This window comes from Labrus mixtus, chromosome 20 (assembly GCF_963584025.1).
Source record: "Labrus mixtus chromosome 20, fLabMix1.1, whole genome shotgun sequence".
In the NCBI taxonomy this organism is placed as follows: domain Eukaryota; kingdom Metazoa; phylum Chordata; class Actinopteri; order Labriformes; family Labridae; genus Labrus; species Labrus mixtus.
This window is the reverse complement of record NC_083631.1, coordinates 11,224,400-11,247,609: the sequence shown is the minus strand read 5'-3', so window position 1 is coordinate 11,247,609 and position 23,210 is coordinate 11,224,400. Positions and strand designations below refer to the sequence as shown.

General features: G+C 40.4%; 1 protein-coding gene across 8 annotated transcripts in view; it reads right to left on the bottom strand.

Annotated features, from left to right (window-relative positions):
- The window catches only part of nfixb (nuclear factor I/Xb), a 126,289-nt gene extending 107,577 nt beyond the window's left edge, over positions 1–18,712 (bottom strand). The window contains exons 1-3 of one of the 8 annotated variants that reach the window (XM_061065945.1): positions 17,671–18,712; positions 9,271–9,354; positions 1,136–1,171 (exon numbers count right to left, since the gene is read on the bottom strand). In XM_061065945.1, coding sequence (XP_060921928.1) covers positions 1,136–1,171; positions 9,271–9,354; positions 17,671–17,673 — 123 coding nt within the window. In that variant the 5' untranslated portion in view covers positions 17,674–18,712. Of the gene's footprint in view, positions 1–1,135; positions 1,172–4,430; positions 4,597–9,270; positions 9,355–17,670 lie in introns of those variants that run through there. The other 7 variants (XM_061065947.1, XM_061065951.1, XM_061065961.1 and 4 more) reach the window with 7 other exon arrangements.
- Between the last annotated feature and the right edge of the window lie 4,498 nt (positions 18,713–23,210).

The window sequence follows — 23,210 nt, the reverse complement described above, 5'->3', positions numbered from 1 at the left end:
AACTTTGTCCATGCAACCTTTTATTCTAAAAAATTCAACATTTTCTGTTTATTCAGACCGTGGTTCCATCAGTTTTTAATCCTCTGAACAGCTGTTCTAACTCATTCTGCAGGCCTTGGGAAGAGACACACAGAGAGAGAGAGAGAGAGAGCAGAGAGAGAGCAGAGGGAGGGAGGGGGAGGGGGGTTGATCTGAGGGCCACCTCACCAAATATGTGTGAATGGTAAAGTTAAGGCTCAAAGGGTCCTGATATTGATTACATTAATTTAATTAGATTTTCATATAAAACAAACTAGCTCATGCCGTCTCCTCTAAATGTGACTTTGATGTTTTCATTGAAAACACTGCTCTCTGATAACGGCCGCTGGTGACGTAAGAAAAACATCATACATCCTCTTGGAGCAACATATAGAGCTGATAAGGAAAATTGTTTCGCGCGCTCCAGACTGGGAGGACAGAACAATAAGTCACGCGCGCTGAGAAGGTGACCTCAGAGTGGAGGTGACTACAAACTGTTTGAAACCGACAAAGACAAGAGACGGACTTCACAGAGTTTTTTTTTTAAATAAAGTGTCCAACACAACTTCTGCTGCACGTGGAGGACGCATGGTCAGAAAAAAAAAGTGCAGCAAATGACGCAAATTTGATGAATGAAGGGGATTAAAAGAAGACAAAATGCTATTGTAAAATAATGCCTTCCGTTTTTCTTCATTGAAAACAGCAAAGTACGACATATTCAATAGAGCATGGAAGTTATATTGGTGACGCAATCCATCTGCCATGATCTGATTTTCCCGTTTCTCAAACTGCCCGGAACTGCTGCAGCTTTTTGGTGTAGTTGCGCTGCAAGATTACTGCATTACAAATTGAGGGGAAAGTTCCTCCTGGTCAGGCAATTTGGGAATGAGTGTCGAAAAAAAAAAAAACAGTGAAAAGAACAACATTTCATGCAGTGTGTGCGAAAAGATATTCAGAGGTTTTTGCCATCGCCTGTCCTGCACACGTGCCTGAAATAACTCATTCTGCAGGTCAGCGTGTAATGTCACCAAAAAAAAAAAAAAACATTTTGTCATGATGGAATATGTAAATACACAGACACCTAATGCGGAATAAAAAGGGACTGAACAGGACTTACCACTAAGGCATTGTTTAGAAGGTGAGTAGGGTAATACTTTAGTGTGCAGAGGGTGTTAGGAGAGCAGGGGTCAGCGTCCAGGCGGGCACAAGGGGGCAGAGGGAAGGAATAAGTTAAAATGTCGCACCATGTGAAAACAGTGAGAGATGAAAACATAACGAGCTCTATCAAAGAATCCAACACACACATTTAATAATGCAAACAAGCCCCAAAATCACTGTTTTTCAAGGTGCATATTTCTGCTGCGTCATCGTGGCCTGCAGGGAGCGGACACTTGAGACTTGAAAAAAAGGCAACAAATGCGGACATAAAAGAATGGAAAAAAAGAAGTGTAGACAAAGAGAAATATATATATATATAAGAATTACTATCTGGGCAGGAAATTTGCAATTTAATGATAATATCTAAGGGATGAATTATAGGCTAAATAAACATTTAAGAATCAGCTGATGTTTGAGTTTTCTTGAAAATCGTGTAAAAGCTGTTTTTTTTTTTTACTTTTAAAGTTCCTTAATATAGATGTGATTTTAAGTCATTATTAAAAAGAAAAAAAAAGAGGAAAAAAAAACAGAAGTCAGACAGAACACACACACCTCCCAGTCATTTGCCTCCATTACGCAGCGTCCGTCTCGTCCGGCTCGCTGCTTCTCTAAGGCTTTTATTTTGTCGCAGTTAATAATTCATTTGATTGTTTACAATTGTTGCCGTATCCGAGGTCCAAACTTGATTTTTTAATTATTAACAGCAATTAAATAAACAAAATATGCATTTCCGTCTGCAGACTGAGCTGCGAGGGAATGCTGTGTGAGAAGTGTGTGTGTGTGTGTGTGTGTGTGTGTGTGTGTGTGTGTGTGTGTGTTGGGAGGGGGGGCTGGAGCTGTTTGCATGGAGAGGGAAGTTGTTTCTTCATTTCACAACAAACACAAGATTTTTAAAAAATGACAAGAAACACAGTGTGAGGAGCTGCAGCTGCTGTAGCCGCTGACACACTGCATGTTCTAACAACGTGCAACATGTGCAGCACATTACACTGCATGAGCTTCTGTGGCCAATTAGTTTTGATTAAAGAACATTTACTTAGCAAAATAACAACTCCTTTAGTTCAATGGATTTCTGCTGTGAACGAGTATTTTACTCATTAGAATGCATTTATATACAGATAAAGTCACCTTATCCACTTAAAGATTCAGCCTTGACGAATCAGCATAAGGGTCATTAAAACTATAAAGTGGATCATCTCACATATACAGCCTCAATCTAAAGGAAATATGCTTCTTATTTTACCAATCTGCTTCAATTTGTCTTTTTATTTCTGATTTGAGTGTCAGTCACTTTCACTCTCTGAGCTTTAAATGAAAACACCAAGATGCCTTGAAAAGCTTCCACAATATAATAAAGAATTGAAGGGAAATAATACAAATGTCCATTATCTTTCTGGTATTAGGGGAAAGGACACATTCTGATCTTAGCTAAGAATATTTTCAAATATAAACCAGACTTGACTTCTCCCCAAACATCTTCTCAGCCTCTGGTAGCAGACAGCGGAGGCATGTGATGGGAGGGAAAAGTCTTCTAATGTACAAATCAGGGATGAATTACACATCAAATGCACTCCTGACAGTCCAGTGTCAGATGAAGCCTGTAAGGGATAAACAAGTCTGCTTTAAGAGAGGGAGACTTCCAGCTGTTGTAGAATATGGTCAGGGGGTTGCCAGTCAGCCTGAATGAAGGGAAAAACCTCCCAAAAAAAGTCATGGAAAACTGAGGCTTAGCCTCAAAGACAAGGTGCCTTTTCAAATGTTTTCTCACAATTTAGGATTGTGTATGGCTTTGTAGTTCACAGGCTGGGGAGAGGATGACAGTTTGACTTTAAGATACTCATTTTTAAATAAAATAGGAGGGAACTGCTGAACACGTTTGATATTAGAAATGGAACATTTTTGCATGACTGTGGTGCATAAAGCTGAATGTGCCGATGCTGTAAAAACTCCCGGAAAAAGTTCTGAATGCAGCACAATATAATTCTGTTCATTTTCTCTCTCTCGCTAATGTTGTTTTTAGACTATGCATGCTCTGTTATGAAAAACAAGTAAATCTGAGCACATCTCCGTTAAAATGTGGTTAAACTATATGTTATTTTTACTTAATCTACAAATTAAAGTAGGCTACATCATTTGGGGAATACGTCTCATGAATCATTTCCTTGACAAGGACAGAAAGTGACTATGAAAATGTCACGAAGCAGGGCAATCCTTTCAAACTACAAAACCAACATCGCTTTAGAGTTTTGAACGGGAAAGATGAGGGTTTAAAACTGAAGAAATGGGGTGCAGTAAACCTGCAGCAAAGAGCAATTTTAAAATGTAAGAACAGAGACATTTGTTTTAAGACCAGTCTCCACTCAGATAATATGAGCGCTTAAATCATGAAGATTGATGAAGATATACACTTAAATAAAGAGAAAGATGCTGGGATATTCAGATACAAAGTCAATGCATTGGGTGTCTATTCTTGCCAGCCTCCTACCCTACTACAAATGTCAGCACTTGTTGCGTTCAAGGGCAAAACTTGCAAAACAATCAAAAGGTGCACCAGCAAAAAAACTTTTTTTTTTTGAAGATGCAGTGGGTCTGGGCTGTTTTTTATCTGTATGAAACAAACACACACTCCCATTCTCGCTCTCCTCCTCACACACACACACGCACGCACACACACACACACGCACACAAAGCCTACAAGCGCACACACACACACACACACACACACACACACACACACACACACACACCAGCTCCAATGTCTCGCTCCTCCCGGTCTCAGCTCCACGTGAAGACAGACCTAAAGGCGGCGGTGTGCGCTCTGCAACTCCTCTCACCGGACACAAACTTCGCGAGCTTCGCCACTCGGAAGACATGTAGCAGCAGAAATATTACACTCAACTACAACTCTCTATCTGTCCCCTGCGCTCTGCTTTCCCCACCTCCTGCAGGCTCCCCTCCTTCTTTTTTCTTTTTTTTTTTTTTGTATATGAAATACATTTCGGGATAAGCGCCATTTTCTCTCCAAAACCATGTGCGATGGAAACGCGCAGGAAAGTTTCCTGCGTCACAAACGCGCTCCTAGGCGGGACGAGCGTCGGAGAGTTGGGGCGAATCTTAAGAGCGAGTAAGAGAGCAGAAAAACGAAGACAACAAATAAACACATGTGAAATAGCAGACAGAGCCAGTGCCATCAGAAAACCCGGCGTCCCCTTTACTGCCCACCCAAAACAATGAAATAAGAAAAGCTGTTTTACCTGTGTCAGGCAGTACGGGGAGTACATGTTTTTTTTTTCAGAGAGAAGAATTGGAGAGCTTATTTAAGTTGGATGGAAGATCGGTATAGTGCTGCATTGCATTCGCTCGCCGTCCTGTTTCTCTCACTCCATGCTGCTGCAGCTTACAGTAACCCCGCCTTGAAAGTGAAAGCTTACACAAACTTTCAGGGAAAAAAAACTTTGTCTCCCTCCCCTCTCTTCCAGCAGGACTTTTTTTTTTACCGCTCAGGACTTTTTTTTTTTTTTTTAAATAACGACTTCTCCTAAAAAGGCGGCATTTTAATTTTTGAAGCAGAATTATCAAACTTGTTGTTGCGTGGTTGGCTTAACTTCTGACTTTTTAAATGGAAGAAATGGTTCTTTTAATGAATATCTGCTGGCTGCCTGACGCCCAGCAGAGTGTCCCTGCATATTTAACACGGTAAAGTCATTTTTTTTTAGTTGCGTTTACCGACCTCTCCAATTCAGTGTTATGAATGCACACAAAGGTGGGGGGGGGCGTGTGCTTGAATTTGTAGCTACTCTGTTGTTACATGTAGACTTGAAAGAAACACGTAGCCTAATCGCATCGAATGCAAAAAAAAAAAAAAAGGAAAAGCTCATAAACGAGAGGAGACGTATGCTGCATCCTAAACACATAGAGGGACTGTCTCCATGACGTCTCTGATTTGTTCACAAAATGTATGAGTCGGGCTCGTGCAGCTCAGTTGCATGAATAAAATATTGTGTTACATTCTGATTTGGGCATTTCAGCTCTTAAGTCTCGTGCATTAAAGCTAAAGTTTGCACGGGCTTATATACTTAAATTCATTTGAATCGGCGCATTATCTCATCGCAGCTGCAAAGTTAAGACTATTTATTTACTGAACCAAATTTGACCCAGTCTGGAAGCCACAACTGTAGTTTAGAAAACCAGTGAAGTGAGTCCAAGCCAAACAGTGACTGCTGCGATCACCGCGCAAAAGAAAACCAGCAAACAGACATATATAATAACAGCCTCTGTTCTGAATCAAAATACTAAATGGTGCTAAATTGGGGTGAATGAGAAGACAGAGACTCTCTGTCATACACACACACACACACACGCACACACACACACACACACACACACACACACACACACACACACACACACACACACACACACACACACACACAGACAGACACACGCACAGAAGTGAATGATGTATGTATCATATAAAAGTCAGAAAATGTTAAACCTCTTGGACTGCATCATGCGGTAGGCTACAGTAAGGACTTGGTGGGAGTGGAAATCATTGTGAAATTTTAGGCCTGCCGTTGGAGTCCCACAGATTTACGAGGCATGCTGCTTGTGCAGGTCTACCGCAAGCCTCTGCAGGAGAAACAATGAGACGAGGGCTCTGTGTGGCCAATTACAGCACAAACACTAACACACAGGCGCACACGGGGGGACACACGCTGGGGGACGCGGCGAAAAGCGGACGCGCAGAGAGAGAGAGAGTGAACGCACGGACATAAAAGTCAACATAACACCGGCATGACTCTCTGTTGAAGTAAAACTGATGTGAAACAGATAGTGACACACCTCTCTGTTCCCCTGCAGACAGGTGCAGTCTCCTTCCAACCGCCGCATGCTGCATTTTAAAGGATAGTCATTGCAAACTTTTTGCAGAGTTATTAAAAGCGCGAGTGCAAAAGGTCAGAGCGCGCGGTTCACCCCCTCACCACCACCAGCACCACCACCCCTCTTCCTCCTTCTTTATGGAGTCGACTCGCATGCAACACACGCAAACACTCTCTCTGCCGTGGCTCCTTAAATGAGGCACACATTTAGTGGTCTGTGTGAGTAAATCTCTCATTTAGCAACACATGGTAGAGCCATATGCTTTGGTTGGTGGGTCTGCTGCGGCTCTGCGTTTTCACACGCCTCGAATATACATATTTACCACTGCTGGAAGGCTTCCCCCAGCAGCGCGGAGCGGTTCTACAGTTGCATTCAAAGACGATCAAAGGGACTTGATGTGCTGGTATGTACTGTTCCTCTACTTCAGGGGAGCTTTGGGTCTGCAGGACAGGTTGTTCAAGGATGGCACTAACCGCAAAGTCAGCCCGAAACGATCACACGAGGTGTGACGGCACAAGCCTCGATGATGCCACACCTGGTTGTAAGAGGCTCAGGAGGAGAGATGATGATGGGCGTGAGTGTGGTTGATTTGTTTGGCTGCGCTGAGGTCAGTGCACGTGCAGGGGTTTGCTTAAACGACTTGTTGTCATTGTTAAAGGATCAAGACCAGACGGTCAAGAGGTCACCACTAAAGCTCCTTCTTATGAGTTAGTTCAGCATTGAACTTGAGTTCAATGTTCACAGAATACACAAGAATATTTTCTGTTTAGGTTCAAGTATTTTTTTTAAATCAATAATTGTGCATTTTTTGTCCTTGTCAATATTTTTATTGTTCATATTTCTTTATTTAATTGACTTGACTTTCTAATGAAGACAACATGTAGCCTATATGTTTTGTCCAATGTCCCTTGCAGACCTTGCGGTGTGATGTGGCATGCCTATATATCAGATGTTTAAACTTCAGTACAATTAGTGAAAATTAAACTCTAGAGATACCTGTTCTGATACCATGGCAACAAAAACAAAAGTGCTAGGCAGTATTGGGAAATGTCTTTTACCCAACATTGCCTGCACACTGTAAACACTTGCACACAATGACAACACTGTAACTCTCTCTATATCACTAGCAGCAACTTTTGGTCAAACATATAAAGGAGGGTTTTCAGTTGTGATCAAAGTTATATTCCATCAATCTTTAAAATAAATAAATAAAACACAGATCGAAAATTGACAGAGTATCATATGTGTTGACGACCTTGTCATTTTTAGCATTGATTATGTCTGTTTGCAATTAAGAGCACTGTCTCATGTATCATTGACGTAAATTTGCAGTCACCAGATCTCAGCCCGCAGTGGAATATCTGAAGTTTTGGACTGACCTGACAGCTTTCTCCACCACCACCACCATCATCATAGCAACAAATGAGGAAAAATCATTTGGATCAATGGTATTTATCCCTCCTAGAGACTAGTACACTGCAATGCAAAAGTGCACTGTAGCTAAATCTTCTGTTGGTTTGTCCTTCTATATCGCTGCGTCTGTATGTTTCTTTTGACTAAACTCTTTACCAAAGAAGGCTTTAGGTCATACTTTGATCTGTAAAGTGAGTAAAAGTGGCGGCCAGTGTGTGTGAGTGACTTTATTTTCTGTCTCCTCAAGCAGAAACCTGCAATTCCTATAAAGACAAAGGTACAAAACCTTTTAAGGGGATTCCCTGTAAAAAAAAAAAAGATTGAAGATCTTTGTGTATGAGCAGAGTGTATCATTCTTTTAAGAGATTAGGGTTTGAAGGATTTAATAGTAAGCAGAAATGACTAAATCAATGACTTTTATTACTATTTATCTATTACATATGTTTCATTTTTTAACCTGTTGTTCTCTATTTTGTCATTTTAACCTCCTACTGAGAGATCATGCACTGACATTTTGTTGCACATCTGTGTAATGAAAATACAGTGTTGTATTCTATTCTATCCTTTTCTATTCTAATTAAGACAGGGATTTTCATTGGATGCTTTCACCTCATAGGGCCCCTGAAATCCTTCAAAGGGAGCAATTTGACCAAAGAAACCGCTCATTTACTCTGCAGCTTCACACAGTTGGACATCTCTTTATTTTGATGTGGTAACATTTCACTCTCCAGAACTGTGCATACAAAATAGGATGTTAAACCCCTATTCCAATAAGTTTCAAGATACCTCGTAAAAAAAAGGTTGCACTGTCAGTCTAAGGAATATTGAGAAGAACACAAGTATGCAAAACACAAACAAACAAACACACAGAAATACACACACGTGGAAGAAAAGAAAAGAAAAGAAAAAGAAAGCAGTCGAGAAGCACATGGTACAAAGTGAAGCCCCATCAGAAGACCTCCTGATGAGAAGCTGGAGGTGGACACCCTCCTGTGGATGATCTTGAACTCGCTGCCCCTGGAACCCAATCCCAGCTTCACTGACGCTCCTCCCCCTCCCCCATAAACTCTCCCTCTAGCAGGCGCTCTACTCAATTACAGCCATAATGGTTCATTTCTGTATGCCGAGACACACGACACACTGTAGCAACCCAGATTCTCTGTGAGACTTGGCGTAACGTCTCAACTCTGGGAAACAAAGCCTGTAGCCTAGAAAACGGGCTCCTACCTCATTAACAATCACTTTTCAGTCATCCACATACCTACCCCCTCACCCCCGTCTTATTTCTCCTCTCCCACTCCTCATCGCTTCTCTCCTGTTTTTACAACCATTCCATATCATTTGGATCATTGTAAATCCACTGCGCTCTCTGACTGAATTTCTCTTTTGTAACAAAAAAAGCTGCTCACTTTCTTTAATTCTGTGTTACTTTAGTTTTTTTATACAAGCAGGCATGCTGTTCATTATCGTCATCATTTTCACTCCCATGAGGTGAGGGTGCTTTGTTGAAGTTACAAAGTCCCCCCCCCCCCCCCCCCCCCCCTCCCTCACACACACACACACACTTTTTTTCCCTAAAATGTGCGTGTGGAAATAATGATTGTAATGGTTTGCAGCTGAGTAGAGGGAGCTGTGAATGACATTATGATTGCGGCGCAATTACCACGAGCATGAAAACAGACTGTCAGTCATAGTAATGAGTAATGACTCAAATAACACATTTAACACCAACACATGTAATGATAATGATAAAATAATAAAATAATAATAATAATAATAATAATAATAATAGATGCATACCCTGTATGAATCTGATACTACAAAGCATTCAGGCATCCCAGGACCTCTGGAGGGTTCTTCGTTCAACAGAAAGGTTTCGGTTGCCTGAAATGTAACACAAAGTCATTCATTCGTGAGTTGACACTTTTGTACGTTCAGGAAATTTAAAAACACACATAAAGCTGGCTACATAACGCATAACGATTTTGGATGTAAAAATCCTCCTTATCCTGCTGTTTCAGATTGACTTATTAATGAATTGTACCAAGTCCCACCACCATGAGAAACAATGTGTTTTATCTTTAAGTTCTTCTCCAACACTTATTCTCATACACACAGTGTGTGCTGCCTGCCTGCCTGCACCCATATGCTTGCTGTAAGGCCTGAGGCCCGGCCCTGACCGTCACCCAGAACTTGAATGGGGAGCAAAGTGTTTAGCTGCCGTCCCCGCACACAATCCTCTGACACAATGGTACTTCCTGTCCCTGCTGTTTCACCTGCATGGTCACTTTTCTGTCAGCGCACACTGATTCAGCACAAATCATTCACACACACACTGATACACATACTCACATACTACACACATTCAGGAAAGGCAAGCCCATACAGGGACATACATCTCTGCTAAAACAAGTTTTTGGCTGCGCTACAGGCCCTACACTGCATCCACTGATAGATGCAGCTAAGTTACTTATTCTAAGTGTTTGTTTCTATTCAGCGCAGTTCATTTGTATGCTGTGGGACTCGCCGGCACACAGACTTGAGCTCTGAATGAGCAGCCATTGCAGTTCTGCTGAGGAAGCCAGGCCAGACAACATGGATGGGAGGGAACGACAGACTTAGGGTCTGAATCAGGGATGGGAGTTCTGCCTGGTTAGCTGGCCTGTAGCTATTACTTTTAAGTCCAAGCTACTACAAATTGGTTTTTCGCCGGGCTAAATTTGAACGTCTGTTTTGGAAATCAACTAAAGCTGTTAGGCGAATGCTAAAAATGGCTACGTTGATAAAATAACTCCAGTTCTGTGGGGAAGGAAGTTTAACTCACAGGAGCTTTGAGTTTCTTGATAAAGGAGAGGAGGGAAAATAATCCTGTTTTCCATAACTTTATGTTCTTATTTCTTAACATACCCCAAGCAGAAACAAACACACCCAAAACAGGAACAAACATTACTCGTTGCCAGCAACAAAATGTAAAGTTACACCGTTTAAACTGGCATGTGTGGAAAACAATTTTTTCAGAGAATCCAAACAGACGTTAAGTTACTTAAGCATGTACATATGCACCAAAATACACACGCACACGGTGACATGGGATTGCACTTGTACAAATACATGTGCAGACCCATGCATAAACACACAGCACTATAATAAGTCCCAGACTTGGGCTCACCGAGCTGCGGCTAGAGACACAGGCTATTCATATCCCTGAGAATGAGAGGTTACAGCTTGAGTCTTTTCCCTTTTGCTCTAACACAGGAAGGCCATCTGTGCGATTTCATCCCATGTCTGTGGCAAAAAGGTCGAGCAGGGAGAGAATTAACACAAGATTTACCTTACTTTTGTTTGAAATGGTGAACTTGCTCACATTAAGTAAAGCAAGAGCAACATGACACGTTATAGTAAGTTAGATTTCAAGTCATCCGAGTCACTAAGGAAAAACATTCTTACGTTCATTCTAAGCATCCGACCTCTAGCCTGTCATCATTAATATGTGGGGAAACACTGGAGGGGAACCATTTGAAACCATTTGTCCCACTAAATGGTGCCCTTGTCATCTCCCTGGCTTTTGGTTAAGCTCTTAAACTGCCTGGACCAGCTGTAGGATATACGCTGTTGGTAATCACAGACCAGCACAGAATTAGGCGCAATGCTAGCGCTAGTTGACTGAAGTTGAAAAGTACTTTGTGCTGCGCAGAAATGTATGGCCTTCCGTAACTTAAAAATGGAAGATGATATGATAAAAACACAGGTCTTTTAATGACTACATCTGCAACCCCCAAAGAGGCTATCACTATCACTTTGGACTCATTGTTTGATGTCACTTCCTGCAGCCCTGACCCCTTTGTCCCTCTCTCTCTGAGTTTTATGGAGCATGGTATCAATCATTATTAATCATTCATATGTGTGTATATATATATATATATATATATAAATATAAATTATAATTCTGAAAGGGTCTTAAGATATTCTAAATATTTCAGTTAAATCTAAAAATGCTGGTTAGTCAATTTACCTGCACAATCAATGAAACAACAGTCTGCAATGTGAATTACACTTTTTGTAGTAACCAAACAAAGGAGAATGTTCTTCTGCCTCCGCAGTTAGCCTTAGCTCAACTGAGCTTAGTGTCTTTCAGCTCATTGTTTTTGTTTTCTGCCCTGAAATTTTGCTGTCACAAATCACTGTCACATCTCTAGCCTTCTGTTTGCAGAGGAAAAAAAGCTCTTAAATCCACTTCCCTGCCTGCCTAGCTCCAACAACAAAGTTAGCAAAAGCTAGCGTACATAGTGGAGTACTTAGCAGCAAAACAGCCTGAAATATCTCTAAGAAGTAATTGGGGACCGTAATGGAGCCAAAAAGACAGTAAATATCATAACTCAACATTTTGTCAGCTTGATTTGTATCTAAGCAATCATTCTGATACGTTAGCCATATTATAACAATTGAAAGATAATTATACAAAAGTCAAGTATTCAGAACTTCTTTACTGGCTAATGTGTAAAAATTGTGTTTTTGATTTTGACCTGTAATGTTTGAATATTTTTTCTATCAGACCTAATCACAAACTCATACATGAAGTCCTGATGTTACAGTTTAGCCTAAGTCTTAGGAGTAGAGCCTTGGGCTCAGGGGTTGTTCAGCTAGCTCAACACATTAACAATACACATGGGGAAATAGCTAGCATTGCTCTAACCAAGGTAATAAAAAACTACAACTACTCTTTCTGGGGTGCACAAATGAATCACTGTGTTTCTCTTGCTAAACCCATTCACATTATTGTAAAAAGGCACAATGGTGCAGAACATTGCAACTTCAGAGTCAAAGAGAGATTTCAGAGGGGAGGGCAAATTCACTGTATACCAAGAAAGGGTTCAAGCACTTTTTTAAATAGGGTTATTAGCACCTTTGAACAGAACCAGGTTTACAGTTTGTCCAGTTTCCGTTCCATTTGTCGAGCCAGCTGAGTCAGGCAAACTGTAGGAATTTCTGGTTGTAATGTTGTGTTATTTTCAAAGCATTGCTAGTTGCTAAACATGTGGAAAGCTTGGTGCAATGACTGTATATGCAGAGTTTCTCTGTTGTATTTCTTTCTGGGTTTGTGTTTTTTCAACTTTTATTTTGGACTTTTAGGTCTTTATTGTAGGAGAAGACAGCCGAGAGAGTCAGATAGAAGGATGAGAGACTCGGGAATGATATGTGGCAAAGTGCACAGGGTGAAAGTGAAATCCGGGACGCCCGCTTAGAAGACTATAGTCCTTGTACATGGGGTGCAAGACATAACCGCTAGGCTATCCAGCACCCCCAGTTTGTGGGTTTTTGACTATACATCTCTTATGTATAAGCACATTTGGTTTGGCTTTCAGTCACATGTTTTTTTTGCCATTTGTCTCTGTTATTGTATTTGTTTTGGACTTTTGTGAGTGTTTCTAAATTTGCAGTAGTGTCTGAATATGTGGCCTGTTTTCCAAATGAAAATCTTTTGGGCTGTTGCAGCGGGTTGCTTTTGTTGGTCACTGTATGATTGACCAATGCATGATGTTGCAACACTTTGCATGCTTACTTCAAAACAAAGTCATATCATTCATTGCACTGAAAATAGCTGAACACATATAAATATGTTCCACCCTCCTTTGTCCATGTCATCACCATCAAACACAGAGACACACCAGCACATAAACACACTGGGTTTCCATATTTCTGGACACACAACCATAAGTTGCAGGTATCCTTACAACCTCAACCTTCTGATCCTTCCACCGGGGCGTCCTAATCATTCACAGCATCGATTCTGTAAGCTCAACACTTTCAAGAACATCAGAGGTTTTCTTTATTTGGACCGCAAACCATAACTGACATCCTCCCAGTCCCACTTCATTCAGCCTTAATTGTATCCTCATTCTTCACCTGGTAACAAGCTAACAAACCTGTGCAGATGTGGCAAGCACATCAAAGAGAGGGAGGGATGGGAGGGGGAACTTGTTTGTAGAAAAAAATGTGTGGGGGAATATGAAAGGGGAAATTTACGTTGTGTGAGTCCAAGCCAGCGCCACCTCAGGGAGAAATGCTGGAAAAATGTGATATTTTACACCTGCATCTCAGGAGGTGAGGAATGAGACAGGGAGCAGGGGAGGCGGTAATTAGAGGAGAGTGTGTGTGTGTATGTGTGTGTTTATAAAGGATTTTAGTGTGTTTCTGGGGCTTGCCACTGGTTCTTTTTCAGCTTTCAATTTGGTAGACTGTGTTGATGCCAGATTATTAAAAATGCTAAACCTGGTTACGAATGCTATGAAAAAAAAGTGTTGAAAATTTAAACAAATATGCTAATATTGTTTCAGTGATAAATAGCTGGCAAGCTCTATTTAATGAATAATGCTATTGGCTCTAATTCCTCATTAAGGCCCTAAAGTGGAGAGAGGGGAGGAAAAATACATGTATTGTTGTTGTGATTTTTTTTTTTCTTTTTCCAAATTAAACTCGGAAGGCAAACGATACCAACACCTTCCCAAATTAAGTAGGTTCAAATTACCCGGTTTAGCAGCTGCTGTGCAGTCTGAGCTGTCTTTTGAAACCAATTAATGTGAGGGTTAAGTCTTGATAAAGTAATTGAGGCAGAGGTAGAAATTAGATGTAAGATAGAAGAGTGTTATGTGATCCGCCTGAGCTTGATGAGACAAAGTAAAGCTTCCTTTACACTGGAAAAATACCAATCTCTAAGTATTGGCATTATATATTTGACCACACAAATTAAACCATCCTGATACACCTGTTTATATTTCAATAGAGTCACTTTCTTTTTTTAAGAAAGCTCAAAAACGGCCTCTTCTTTTCTCCCACCTTCTCGTCCATCCAGCCCCGGCAGATGGCTGTTCACCAAATGAGTCTGGTTCTGCTCGAGGTTTCTTCCTGTCAGAGAGAAGCTTCTCCCTATCACCTGTTGCCAAGTTCTCGCTCATAGTGAATTCAAAGTAGGTCTCTGTAACTAAAGTAACAAAGAGAACAGCTAGACCTGCCCTTTGTGTATACTGTCATGAGAAAACTTGTTTTATGATTTCACACTATTTAAAAAACACCTGGAACAAATGCTCTGGACGAACATCATCAGAGCTGAACAATATTGTAAAAGAAGTCAGTGAAACTGCAACATCTTTCCTGTCTGTGATATAAATTATATTGTGATTAGAAAACAAATAGGAAGTTTTTCCAATAAGTTCTGCCTCAACAATAAATCCCTTGCCAAAGTTGTGAGGGTGTCTGAATTGATTTAAATATATTTAAAATAAATCATACTATACCATCTTTTATGAATGTTTCAAGGGGACAAAACAAAGACTAGTATCATTCTGAACACAGTGTGGTTTTGGGTTGTACACTGCAAATGGATTTGATAATGTGTGTTTACATCAATATTTACAGTCTATGGTTTACACTCATTTAATTAATCGGGTACTCCACTGAAATACCATATTTTACACGATAAGTTCAGTCATTTTTCAAATGGGTCTCTCTAAAGACGGAGCAACAATAACTCTATGATATCATCCAGGTTATCGTGAATGAGGCTTTATACTAGAATGTATCTGACAGAAAGCATTTGGTTATAAACTGGGCAAACAGAACGTGAAAGATGAGGGCATTCAGCAAGAAGGGAAGGTTTAGTAAACAATTGTATCAAGCTGCATTATGGGAATTAATGGAATCCAGCTTTTTCTGAAACCTATAGGTAGAGACTCTTACTCTTGGCGCAGGTGTAATAATATAATCAGTGAGTCCCAGAATGTTGTTTCCTTTATGAACAGGAAACTAAAGAGAGAGTTGCCTATATTGATTGGGGGTTAAAGTGGTTATTAGTGCTGCATTTGAGATTATTCAAACACCAACAGTAATGGCCCAAAGCTGCTAACTAGATGTGGTCCTGTGCATCATGGGCTAGGGGCATTAAAATAAAGGGGTTCATTTGATTCAGAGAAAAAAACGCTATGCCCCAAAGAGCAGGGTGTGTTACATTTTGTGGGAAATTAAATGTCATTAAGACTACTTTCTAAAAAAAAAAAAAAAAAAAATTGTCAAATACTTTTAAAGTGGTGACAACTAGCACCGAGTCATATAAAGAAAAACATCTTATTTGATTTAAAGTGAACTTTTAGCCTTACCCAGCATCAGAACAGTTTAAAAGTAAATAACCTGACAAACTGAACCAAGCTGACTCTCCTAATGTTTATGCTGCTTGAGTTTGAAAATCAGAGTTTCCATGTTAAAAGCTTACACACTACACAAACTATCAGAGCCAGCTTGAAGTCTTGTTTATTATTGCAGGAAAATGCCAAGGCCAGGACAAGCATTATAGCATAATATTCAGTATAAAGTCAGGGATGACATCACTGGCAACAAGAGCCAAGAGAGAAAGATCACACACGTCTGGAAAACCGCTTTTCTGATCACCACGAGGAAGGCAGCACACACACACACACACACACACACACACACACACACACACACACACACACACACACACACTAAGGATAATTACACAGCTATGTACACAGTATTACATGAATACTGTGTATGTCTCATATGCTCTGATCCTTTACATCATATGCTGACCATGAGAGAGCATTGGGGACCTCTAATATTAATTTACTTGAATCTAATTTGGCTATTATGACGGTCTTTTGTGTATTAAAGCTTAAATTTGGGACAAAAGAGTGTGCCATGTTTACAGTTTTCCATTTGCTTTTCCACATACTTGTAAAAGTCCCTCACCTGTGGATCCCTCTGTATAGATCATCTTTACTCAAAAGTGAAGATTAAGTATTTTTTTGTGTGTCAGAGAAGGAGCATCAGCCTCGGGGGAAGCTAACGGATTTCTGACACTGATTGACAGATGCCTCCAGTGCATTCTGACTAAACTAACATGCAACTGAAATATTTGGCACAAATTCACAATATATCGTCTCCTTCTTAAAAAAAAAAAGAGGTGAGTTGCTGCTATAAGTAGGAGAATAACAAGCTGAGATAATCCCATGTGAGGCCTGTCCTGAATTCTGTATCATTTTTACTGATGAGCTTCTTGGGCAGCTGCCATGTCAGCTTGGATGCTTGTAAACAAATAATTATTCATACTAATAATCTTCCATATTCATGTGCAAATAAGATCCCTTCCTGCTATCTGTGCAGCTTCAAGGTTGTATGTGGGAGGTTCCCCTAACTAAAGCCTGACTTGACTCATTTCATGCCAAAACAAGAATTTCTAAGGGTCAAGGATGTGTAAGCTGTACATCATAAATCTGTATTTAACAGACTTATTATTACTTATTTTTTTAAAACCCACATGGACTACATTTAAATGAATGCTTTACGCCCTGATAGGGAATATTTTTGCCTTTTAAAACAGACATTCTGTAAAACCTAAGTAAAATCTCAATTGTCCCTGAATCCTTAGAGAGAGCTAAATGTGATAAGATACTCAGGCCAGGCCTAAAACTTTAGCTGTGTGATGTCACAGGATTTCTCTAAATTACTTGAATAAATCACCTGCTTCATGAAGGAAATGGTATAAACTGCTGTGCGTAATTACGCACAAACCAAATAGGCGCATAATTGAATGTTGGCGCAAAAAAAGTTCCATCCTCTTAAAGCCAAATGATTCACATGTCTCTATGTAACCTTTACAACGCTTCTTGATTAGCTGCTTACACTGTATGACATGCGATAGCGCGTATCATATATGTGGCTATTAATAGTTTGCAGACGGGCCCACATTAGAGACCAATGCAATGAGAGACCTCATGTTCTCCATGTGGATAAAACGGCAGAAGGCGGTGAACTGAGAGGGCTGGACACTGATTTGACAAGGAGGCTGTTGTTTGGCAACATGTCATATAACTATAAAAACGAGGGGATTTATGTTTTCTTAACAGTAACAACAACATATCATGTACATGGAGCATTCAGGAAGGTTACGCTTTTGAAATCAATATAAACATCTAAGTTTAACAGCAGGAAGGTGGAAGGACTTGGGACACTTTTTTTGATGACTGTTACTCATTACCTATGCACGAAAAGAGTGACACACAAGAAGTACAAGTTGGGTAACTCAGCATACTTAACTTAGCTTTAAAGTTCTGTATCGTTTTATCTATGAACAACTGAAATGCATCTGACTGCTTAAAAGAGCAAATTATTGGTTTACATAGCACGTACCATTGTGGTGTGTGGAGATGTGCCAACTCTCTCAAAGACCCATTTTCCACTCTCAAAAGTTCGGCTTCCAAAAAAAGTGTGTGGGAGAGAGCAATCCGCTCGGTTTCTTGTTCAGCTGGGCCTTAAACCGGAAGCAAAAGAGTCCTAAAACACGGCCTGCTGCATGGTAAACATTTTTTTATTGCAATTTGTGGTCAACTCTTCTCAGTCCGGGCAAAGGAGGACAGCGCCGAATAATCCAAGAGATCTGCTTCCCGACTTTTTCATACAAGGTGTTTTTCTTCGGGTTCAACTCGTGATATTTCCATGAGAATCGTCAATGTTCGCGCGCTGCTCACTCTCTCCCTTATCTGTCCCGGTAACGTAATGTCCACCGAGTACTCGCGCTTTGCGCCACCGACACAGTTCCCGTCTGAGCCCGAGTGCCAGAGCAGGAGTCTGGCTGTGCACCCACAGTAAGTAGCTTGCACTCTTTGCTTACGCGCTCACAGAATCAGCTGTTGCTCCTGCAGAGGGGACGACACCGCGCGCGTCGCCTTGTGCATGCTCCGGTTCTGCTTGGGGGTGAAAGACGGAGCTCCACGCCGGTCCAGCGGTCCCACCTGCTCCTCAGTGTCGGGGAAAGTTGCGGAGAGAAAGGCGAAATGTAACGAAACAAAATCCACCATGTGGCAGGGCGAAAACAGAGTTTATGGGACCAGCGGTATACCTGGAGGGCAATGCCAGTCGGGACGGTCTGTAGGCTGAATAGTAACAAGGAGATGAAACTAGCGTGTCCCTGTGAAAGACAACGAGCAGCAAAAATGAAGTAAACAAGAGTGGAAAAGCGGCGCGGCTGCACGCACGCACCGGTGGGGACGTGCGGTGTCCTGCGGCCGCGGCCGGAGAAGCGGAGCGGAGTGCTGGTGAATTATTAATAACCCGAGCGGTTCACAGTCTGTCGTGTTCAGTGAGTAACCAGGGCGGCAGCTGGGGGTTTAGAGGAATTAAATACGGGCTCAGAGTAAACCATGGACGCAGGGGATTAGTAGCTCTCACCGGCAAAAGTGTAGGGGCAGCTCGGGGCCGACGGAGAGGGCGGGAGGCAGCAAACGGAGCTTCTGATAAACCCAAATATTTTACCCAGTTTGTTTGATTCAAAAAGCAAGATCCTTTTTTTCAAAAAAAAAAAAAAAAAATTATTAAAAGTGCAGACATTGACGTCTGTCATTCAAAATGTTTGATCTCCAACTGATCCTCTACAAACCCGTTATTTAAGTAACAAAAAAAAAGGTGCAGACTATAGTCCTATAGGCTGCATTGATTTTTTTTATATTCCTTGAAAGATGTTAAGCTGAGACCAGTTGGGATAACAAGGCTGCGCAACTTAAGGCTTGCTCTTTTTTTTAATGGCGAATTACTGCACACATATATATGTTTGCAGTGTCAATAATATGAGAAGTTTTAGTTGAATCTGTCACGTGCCTCATATTTTTCAGAACATGCAGTCGCACCTTTGTTTTCCACATTTTTAGATCCTATACGCACATTAGACACTCCAAACTGGACAACAAAAGTTAAAGTTCACAATTATAAAATCATGTTTGTTTTTTTCTTCTACTCAGGTGAACCTGTAATAAGGAGTGATTTGGTAAGAAAGGAGCAGGTGCACGCCTCCTAACCGGAGCTTGACCACAATATTTATTCAGCAGCACAAAATATCAAATTATCTCTGGACATGTTGATCACCATGATGGGCGTCAGGGGAGACTGGCACAGTGTTGCATAATTTACAAAAGTTGCGTTTGACCTTTTATGGGAAATGAAGCTCTTAACGGAAGTGCGCAACTGCAGACGTCATGCAATAAAATGATGAGCTCTGGCAAAATGGCTTCCACCTGCCACCAATTTAGTCTGTATTGGTTCAACTTGATCACTTGACAAACAGACAAATAAAAAGCGTATGGGCTCGGAGTCACAGGGAGAAGAGCAGCTGAAATGTTGCACTCAGAGGGATCCATGAAGCTCTACATTTCCCTGAAGCCGCAGTTTCATTAACAATACCACAAAAGGCTTGAGGAGAGTCCTACTTTTATAAAGATTCAGTTACAAAACAACACTACATTTAGGCCTGTTGGTCAATGTGACTGACGTTTTAACTGAAAAGAGAACGTCCCAAGTTATATGGATGATTCATGTTTATTTCAACACGAAAAAACATTTATTTTCCAGGTTTGCCCTTTTCATACAGGCTACAACATCTGACTGTTATTCTCAACAAGAAGCCACTGTTCTGCATTATTTGATATCATACAGATATATTCACTTCATGATTAAATATAGCCTATCAGAGATCTCTTCTCAGTAATTCTAAAATGGTGATGTAAAATACAGCAGAAGTATTGTAAAAATAAAACAGACTTTCTTTAGATAAATAATATTTCAAAGTGTCTTATAACTTGATAGAAACATAAACGGGACATTTTATAGTTTTGTTTCCAACCTCTAGGTATTATTTTCTTATTTAAAATACACGCACATGAATAAAAATAAATACCGGTTGTTTGTGTTTCAGAGGAGTCAGTCAAAGTTTTGGTGTCATTAAATATCGAATTTCTGTCATGGCAAAGAACCAGCAAGGAATTATTGCTTCGACTTGTATTTATTATCATTTTACTACAACTTATTTCAGTTCACTAATATATTTGATTAAAACTTGTAGCTTTAATTCTACAAATTCTGTCAAATGGATGAGCAATAGACTATTTTAACAAACGCATTTCTAAATACATGCAATGAATTATTTAAGCAGCACATATGATTTGTGTGTGTGCGCGTGCGTGTGTGTCTGTGCGTGTGTGTGTGTGTGTGTGTGTGTGTGTGTGCGTGTGTGTGTGTGTGTGTGTGTGTGTGTGTGGCCTTCTGGAGTGAGCGGCCTGCAGGAGAGCCCAAGTCTTCATCACAAACTGTTTCTGGGCCTTTCTAAACTCAGTCATTTGTTAAACAGAGCGCACGAGCACGACCACAAACAACTTCAATTACCTTAAATGAAGTCAACCTGCACAGACTTTCACTTTTGGGTAAATTCTGCTTAAACTAGAAGGCTGTTAAATGCTGCCTAATGCAAGCATGCACGTTAAAACAGAGAATAGGATAAATGGTGTGAATCTTACAAAACCTTTGAATACTTTGCTCCTATTAATACTCATTGTTTCCAATAGGCCTAATGGTAGTTTTATTTTATTTTGGACATGTTTGGCCTAATGCTAGCTTTTCTGTAGTTTTAGATGAGAAGCTAAACTAAATGCATCAATTCGATGAATTAATCTGCTTAGTGATGTTTTTTTTTAATGCCCGGTGATTTTATTGAAAACATATTTTAGTAATGTGAAAGTCTGGATTCATTTTAAAGTTTTAAGACAGATTAATGAGACCATTTTAACAGACCAATATGTTAAAAAAAAAGAAAAGAGAAAAAAAAGTGTTGAACAGAAGGAGTCATATCAGAGACCCTGAAGGCCGCATTTCTTAAACCTATAATGGTTACGCGGGGGAAAGATAAACTGTCATGGTTACTGATGAGCCTTCTTTACAATGCACTCAGGTTAACATGTCCCTGAAATGTGAAGAGTTACATTTCAGATTTGAGATCTTTTTCATTGTGATGCTACATCATCTCTTGAGGACATCCCTTCAGGCACTAACTTCTTGAGTGTATGTCTCTGTCAATGCCTTTCCTTACATCCCGCGTGCACGACGCAGCTTGACGTTCGTTTCAAACGGCAGCTCGCGCTCACTTGCAAACTTATTTTTCCTCTCCTCTCGTGCTCCTGTATACCGTCTCTCCCCGGAGCTTTACACAATCCGGGAAACAAAAGTTACACTAGGCAACGGCCCGGCGAGGAATGCTGACCTTGGCACGGACAGTGGAACAGGCCCGACTCACGGCCATTCTCTCGTTTCTTTTACCGTGAATTAAGACGCATTTGACCCGCGCCAACTTCCAAGAGGAGCCAGTGTGGTTACAGAGGCAGACTGAAGCTATAGAATGCTGCTGCTGCTGCTGCTGCTGCTGCTGCTGGTTTGCACTGACTGACCCAGAAGAACTGCTGAGGAAATGTGGAGAAAGAGACGCATTAATGGTCAATGTTACAAGATGTGAAGAATACCTGGATGTAATGGCATCTTAAGTTCACCATCACTCTGTCATGATCAAACGACAAACATCAGCAAAGTCTGTGAAGTTCCAAAAACTTCAAGAAACTGCATCAGCCACATAATACAACACTGTAATGATAATTAAAAAAAAAAGATAAAAACCGAGTTGAAAAACAGAAGCAAAGCTTAAGGTAATGGTGGAAATGCACTTGAGATTTGTTACTTATGTTGCATTACAGAAATAAGTAATTTAAAGTAAAAATCATACAAATTTTCTTCCTAAAATAACACAAAAATGTTTGGTACAAAAAAGTACTTAATTAGTACTTAAAGGCAACTTCATTATATTATTAATAATAAATAATTAGTAAGAGTTAATTTTGATACATTATGTTTTTAAACCATGGTGTGGTTGAATCACATATCATGTTAATTGTTGTATTCTAAAAAGTTAGATAGTCATATAATCAGCCTGTAAAATCATCAGTAACTTCAGCAGTCAGATACATGACGTGCGTTAAAAACTACAATATTGTGTTGTACAGACATTTAGGTTGGGAAAACCTTAAATCAGCTAAAATTGGAAACATGTGAAGTAAAAGTTCACTCAATGAAATTCAAGCAGAGGAAAATCAATTAAGACCCAGAGCCAGACTTATCCTCATCAAAGTCTGGAAAATTAGACATCTTTTTTATTTCTTCCAATGCTTGCAGGGTGTGCAGAGTCAAAAAGGGAAAAGATTATAACGATTAAGTAACTGCACAACTGGTACATATCAATGCTAATATATTAAAGTAAAAACAACTTTCAGGAGAGTAAAATAAAGAAGAAGAAGGCCATTTATCTAATAAATTATATTTGTTTAATTTTCTGGATCAATGTAAAACAAGGTGGTGAAACGCGGTAACACAAGATTTGACTTAAAGTTGCTTTCCTCAAATATAGAAGTAATAGTGTGTGTGTGTGTGTGTGTGTGTGTGTGTGTGTGTGTGTGTGTGATAATAGATCTTGCAGATGGAAGTTACAGTCTTTTTCAAATTCTTGTTCCTTCTTAAGGAAAACAATTTTACATTTTTATTGGGCATCAATAGTAGATCTGATCAGTTTTTTATCAAGGTTACATTTTTCTCACTTACAGCTGATTGCTTTGGCATAAACTACACAGCAAACACACTCTCTCTCTCACACACACACACACACACACACACACACACACACACAATCCACCTGCAGGCCGATTGGTGAGATTAACAACACCTGATGGAGAAGGCTGATTGGTGGAGCCTCAGGCCCTGCAAACCTCGGATTGGCCCTACAGAGAACCTGGCTAAGTGATACTGAGCATTGTGTGCGCGTGTGTGAGCCTGTGTGTGTGAGAGAGAGACTGCCTGCATCTCTCAGG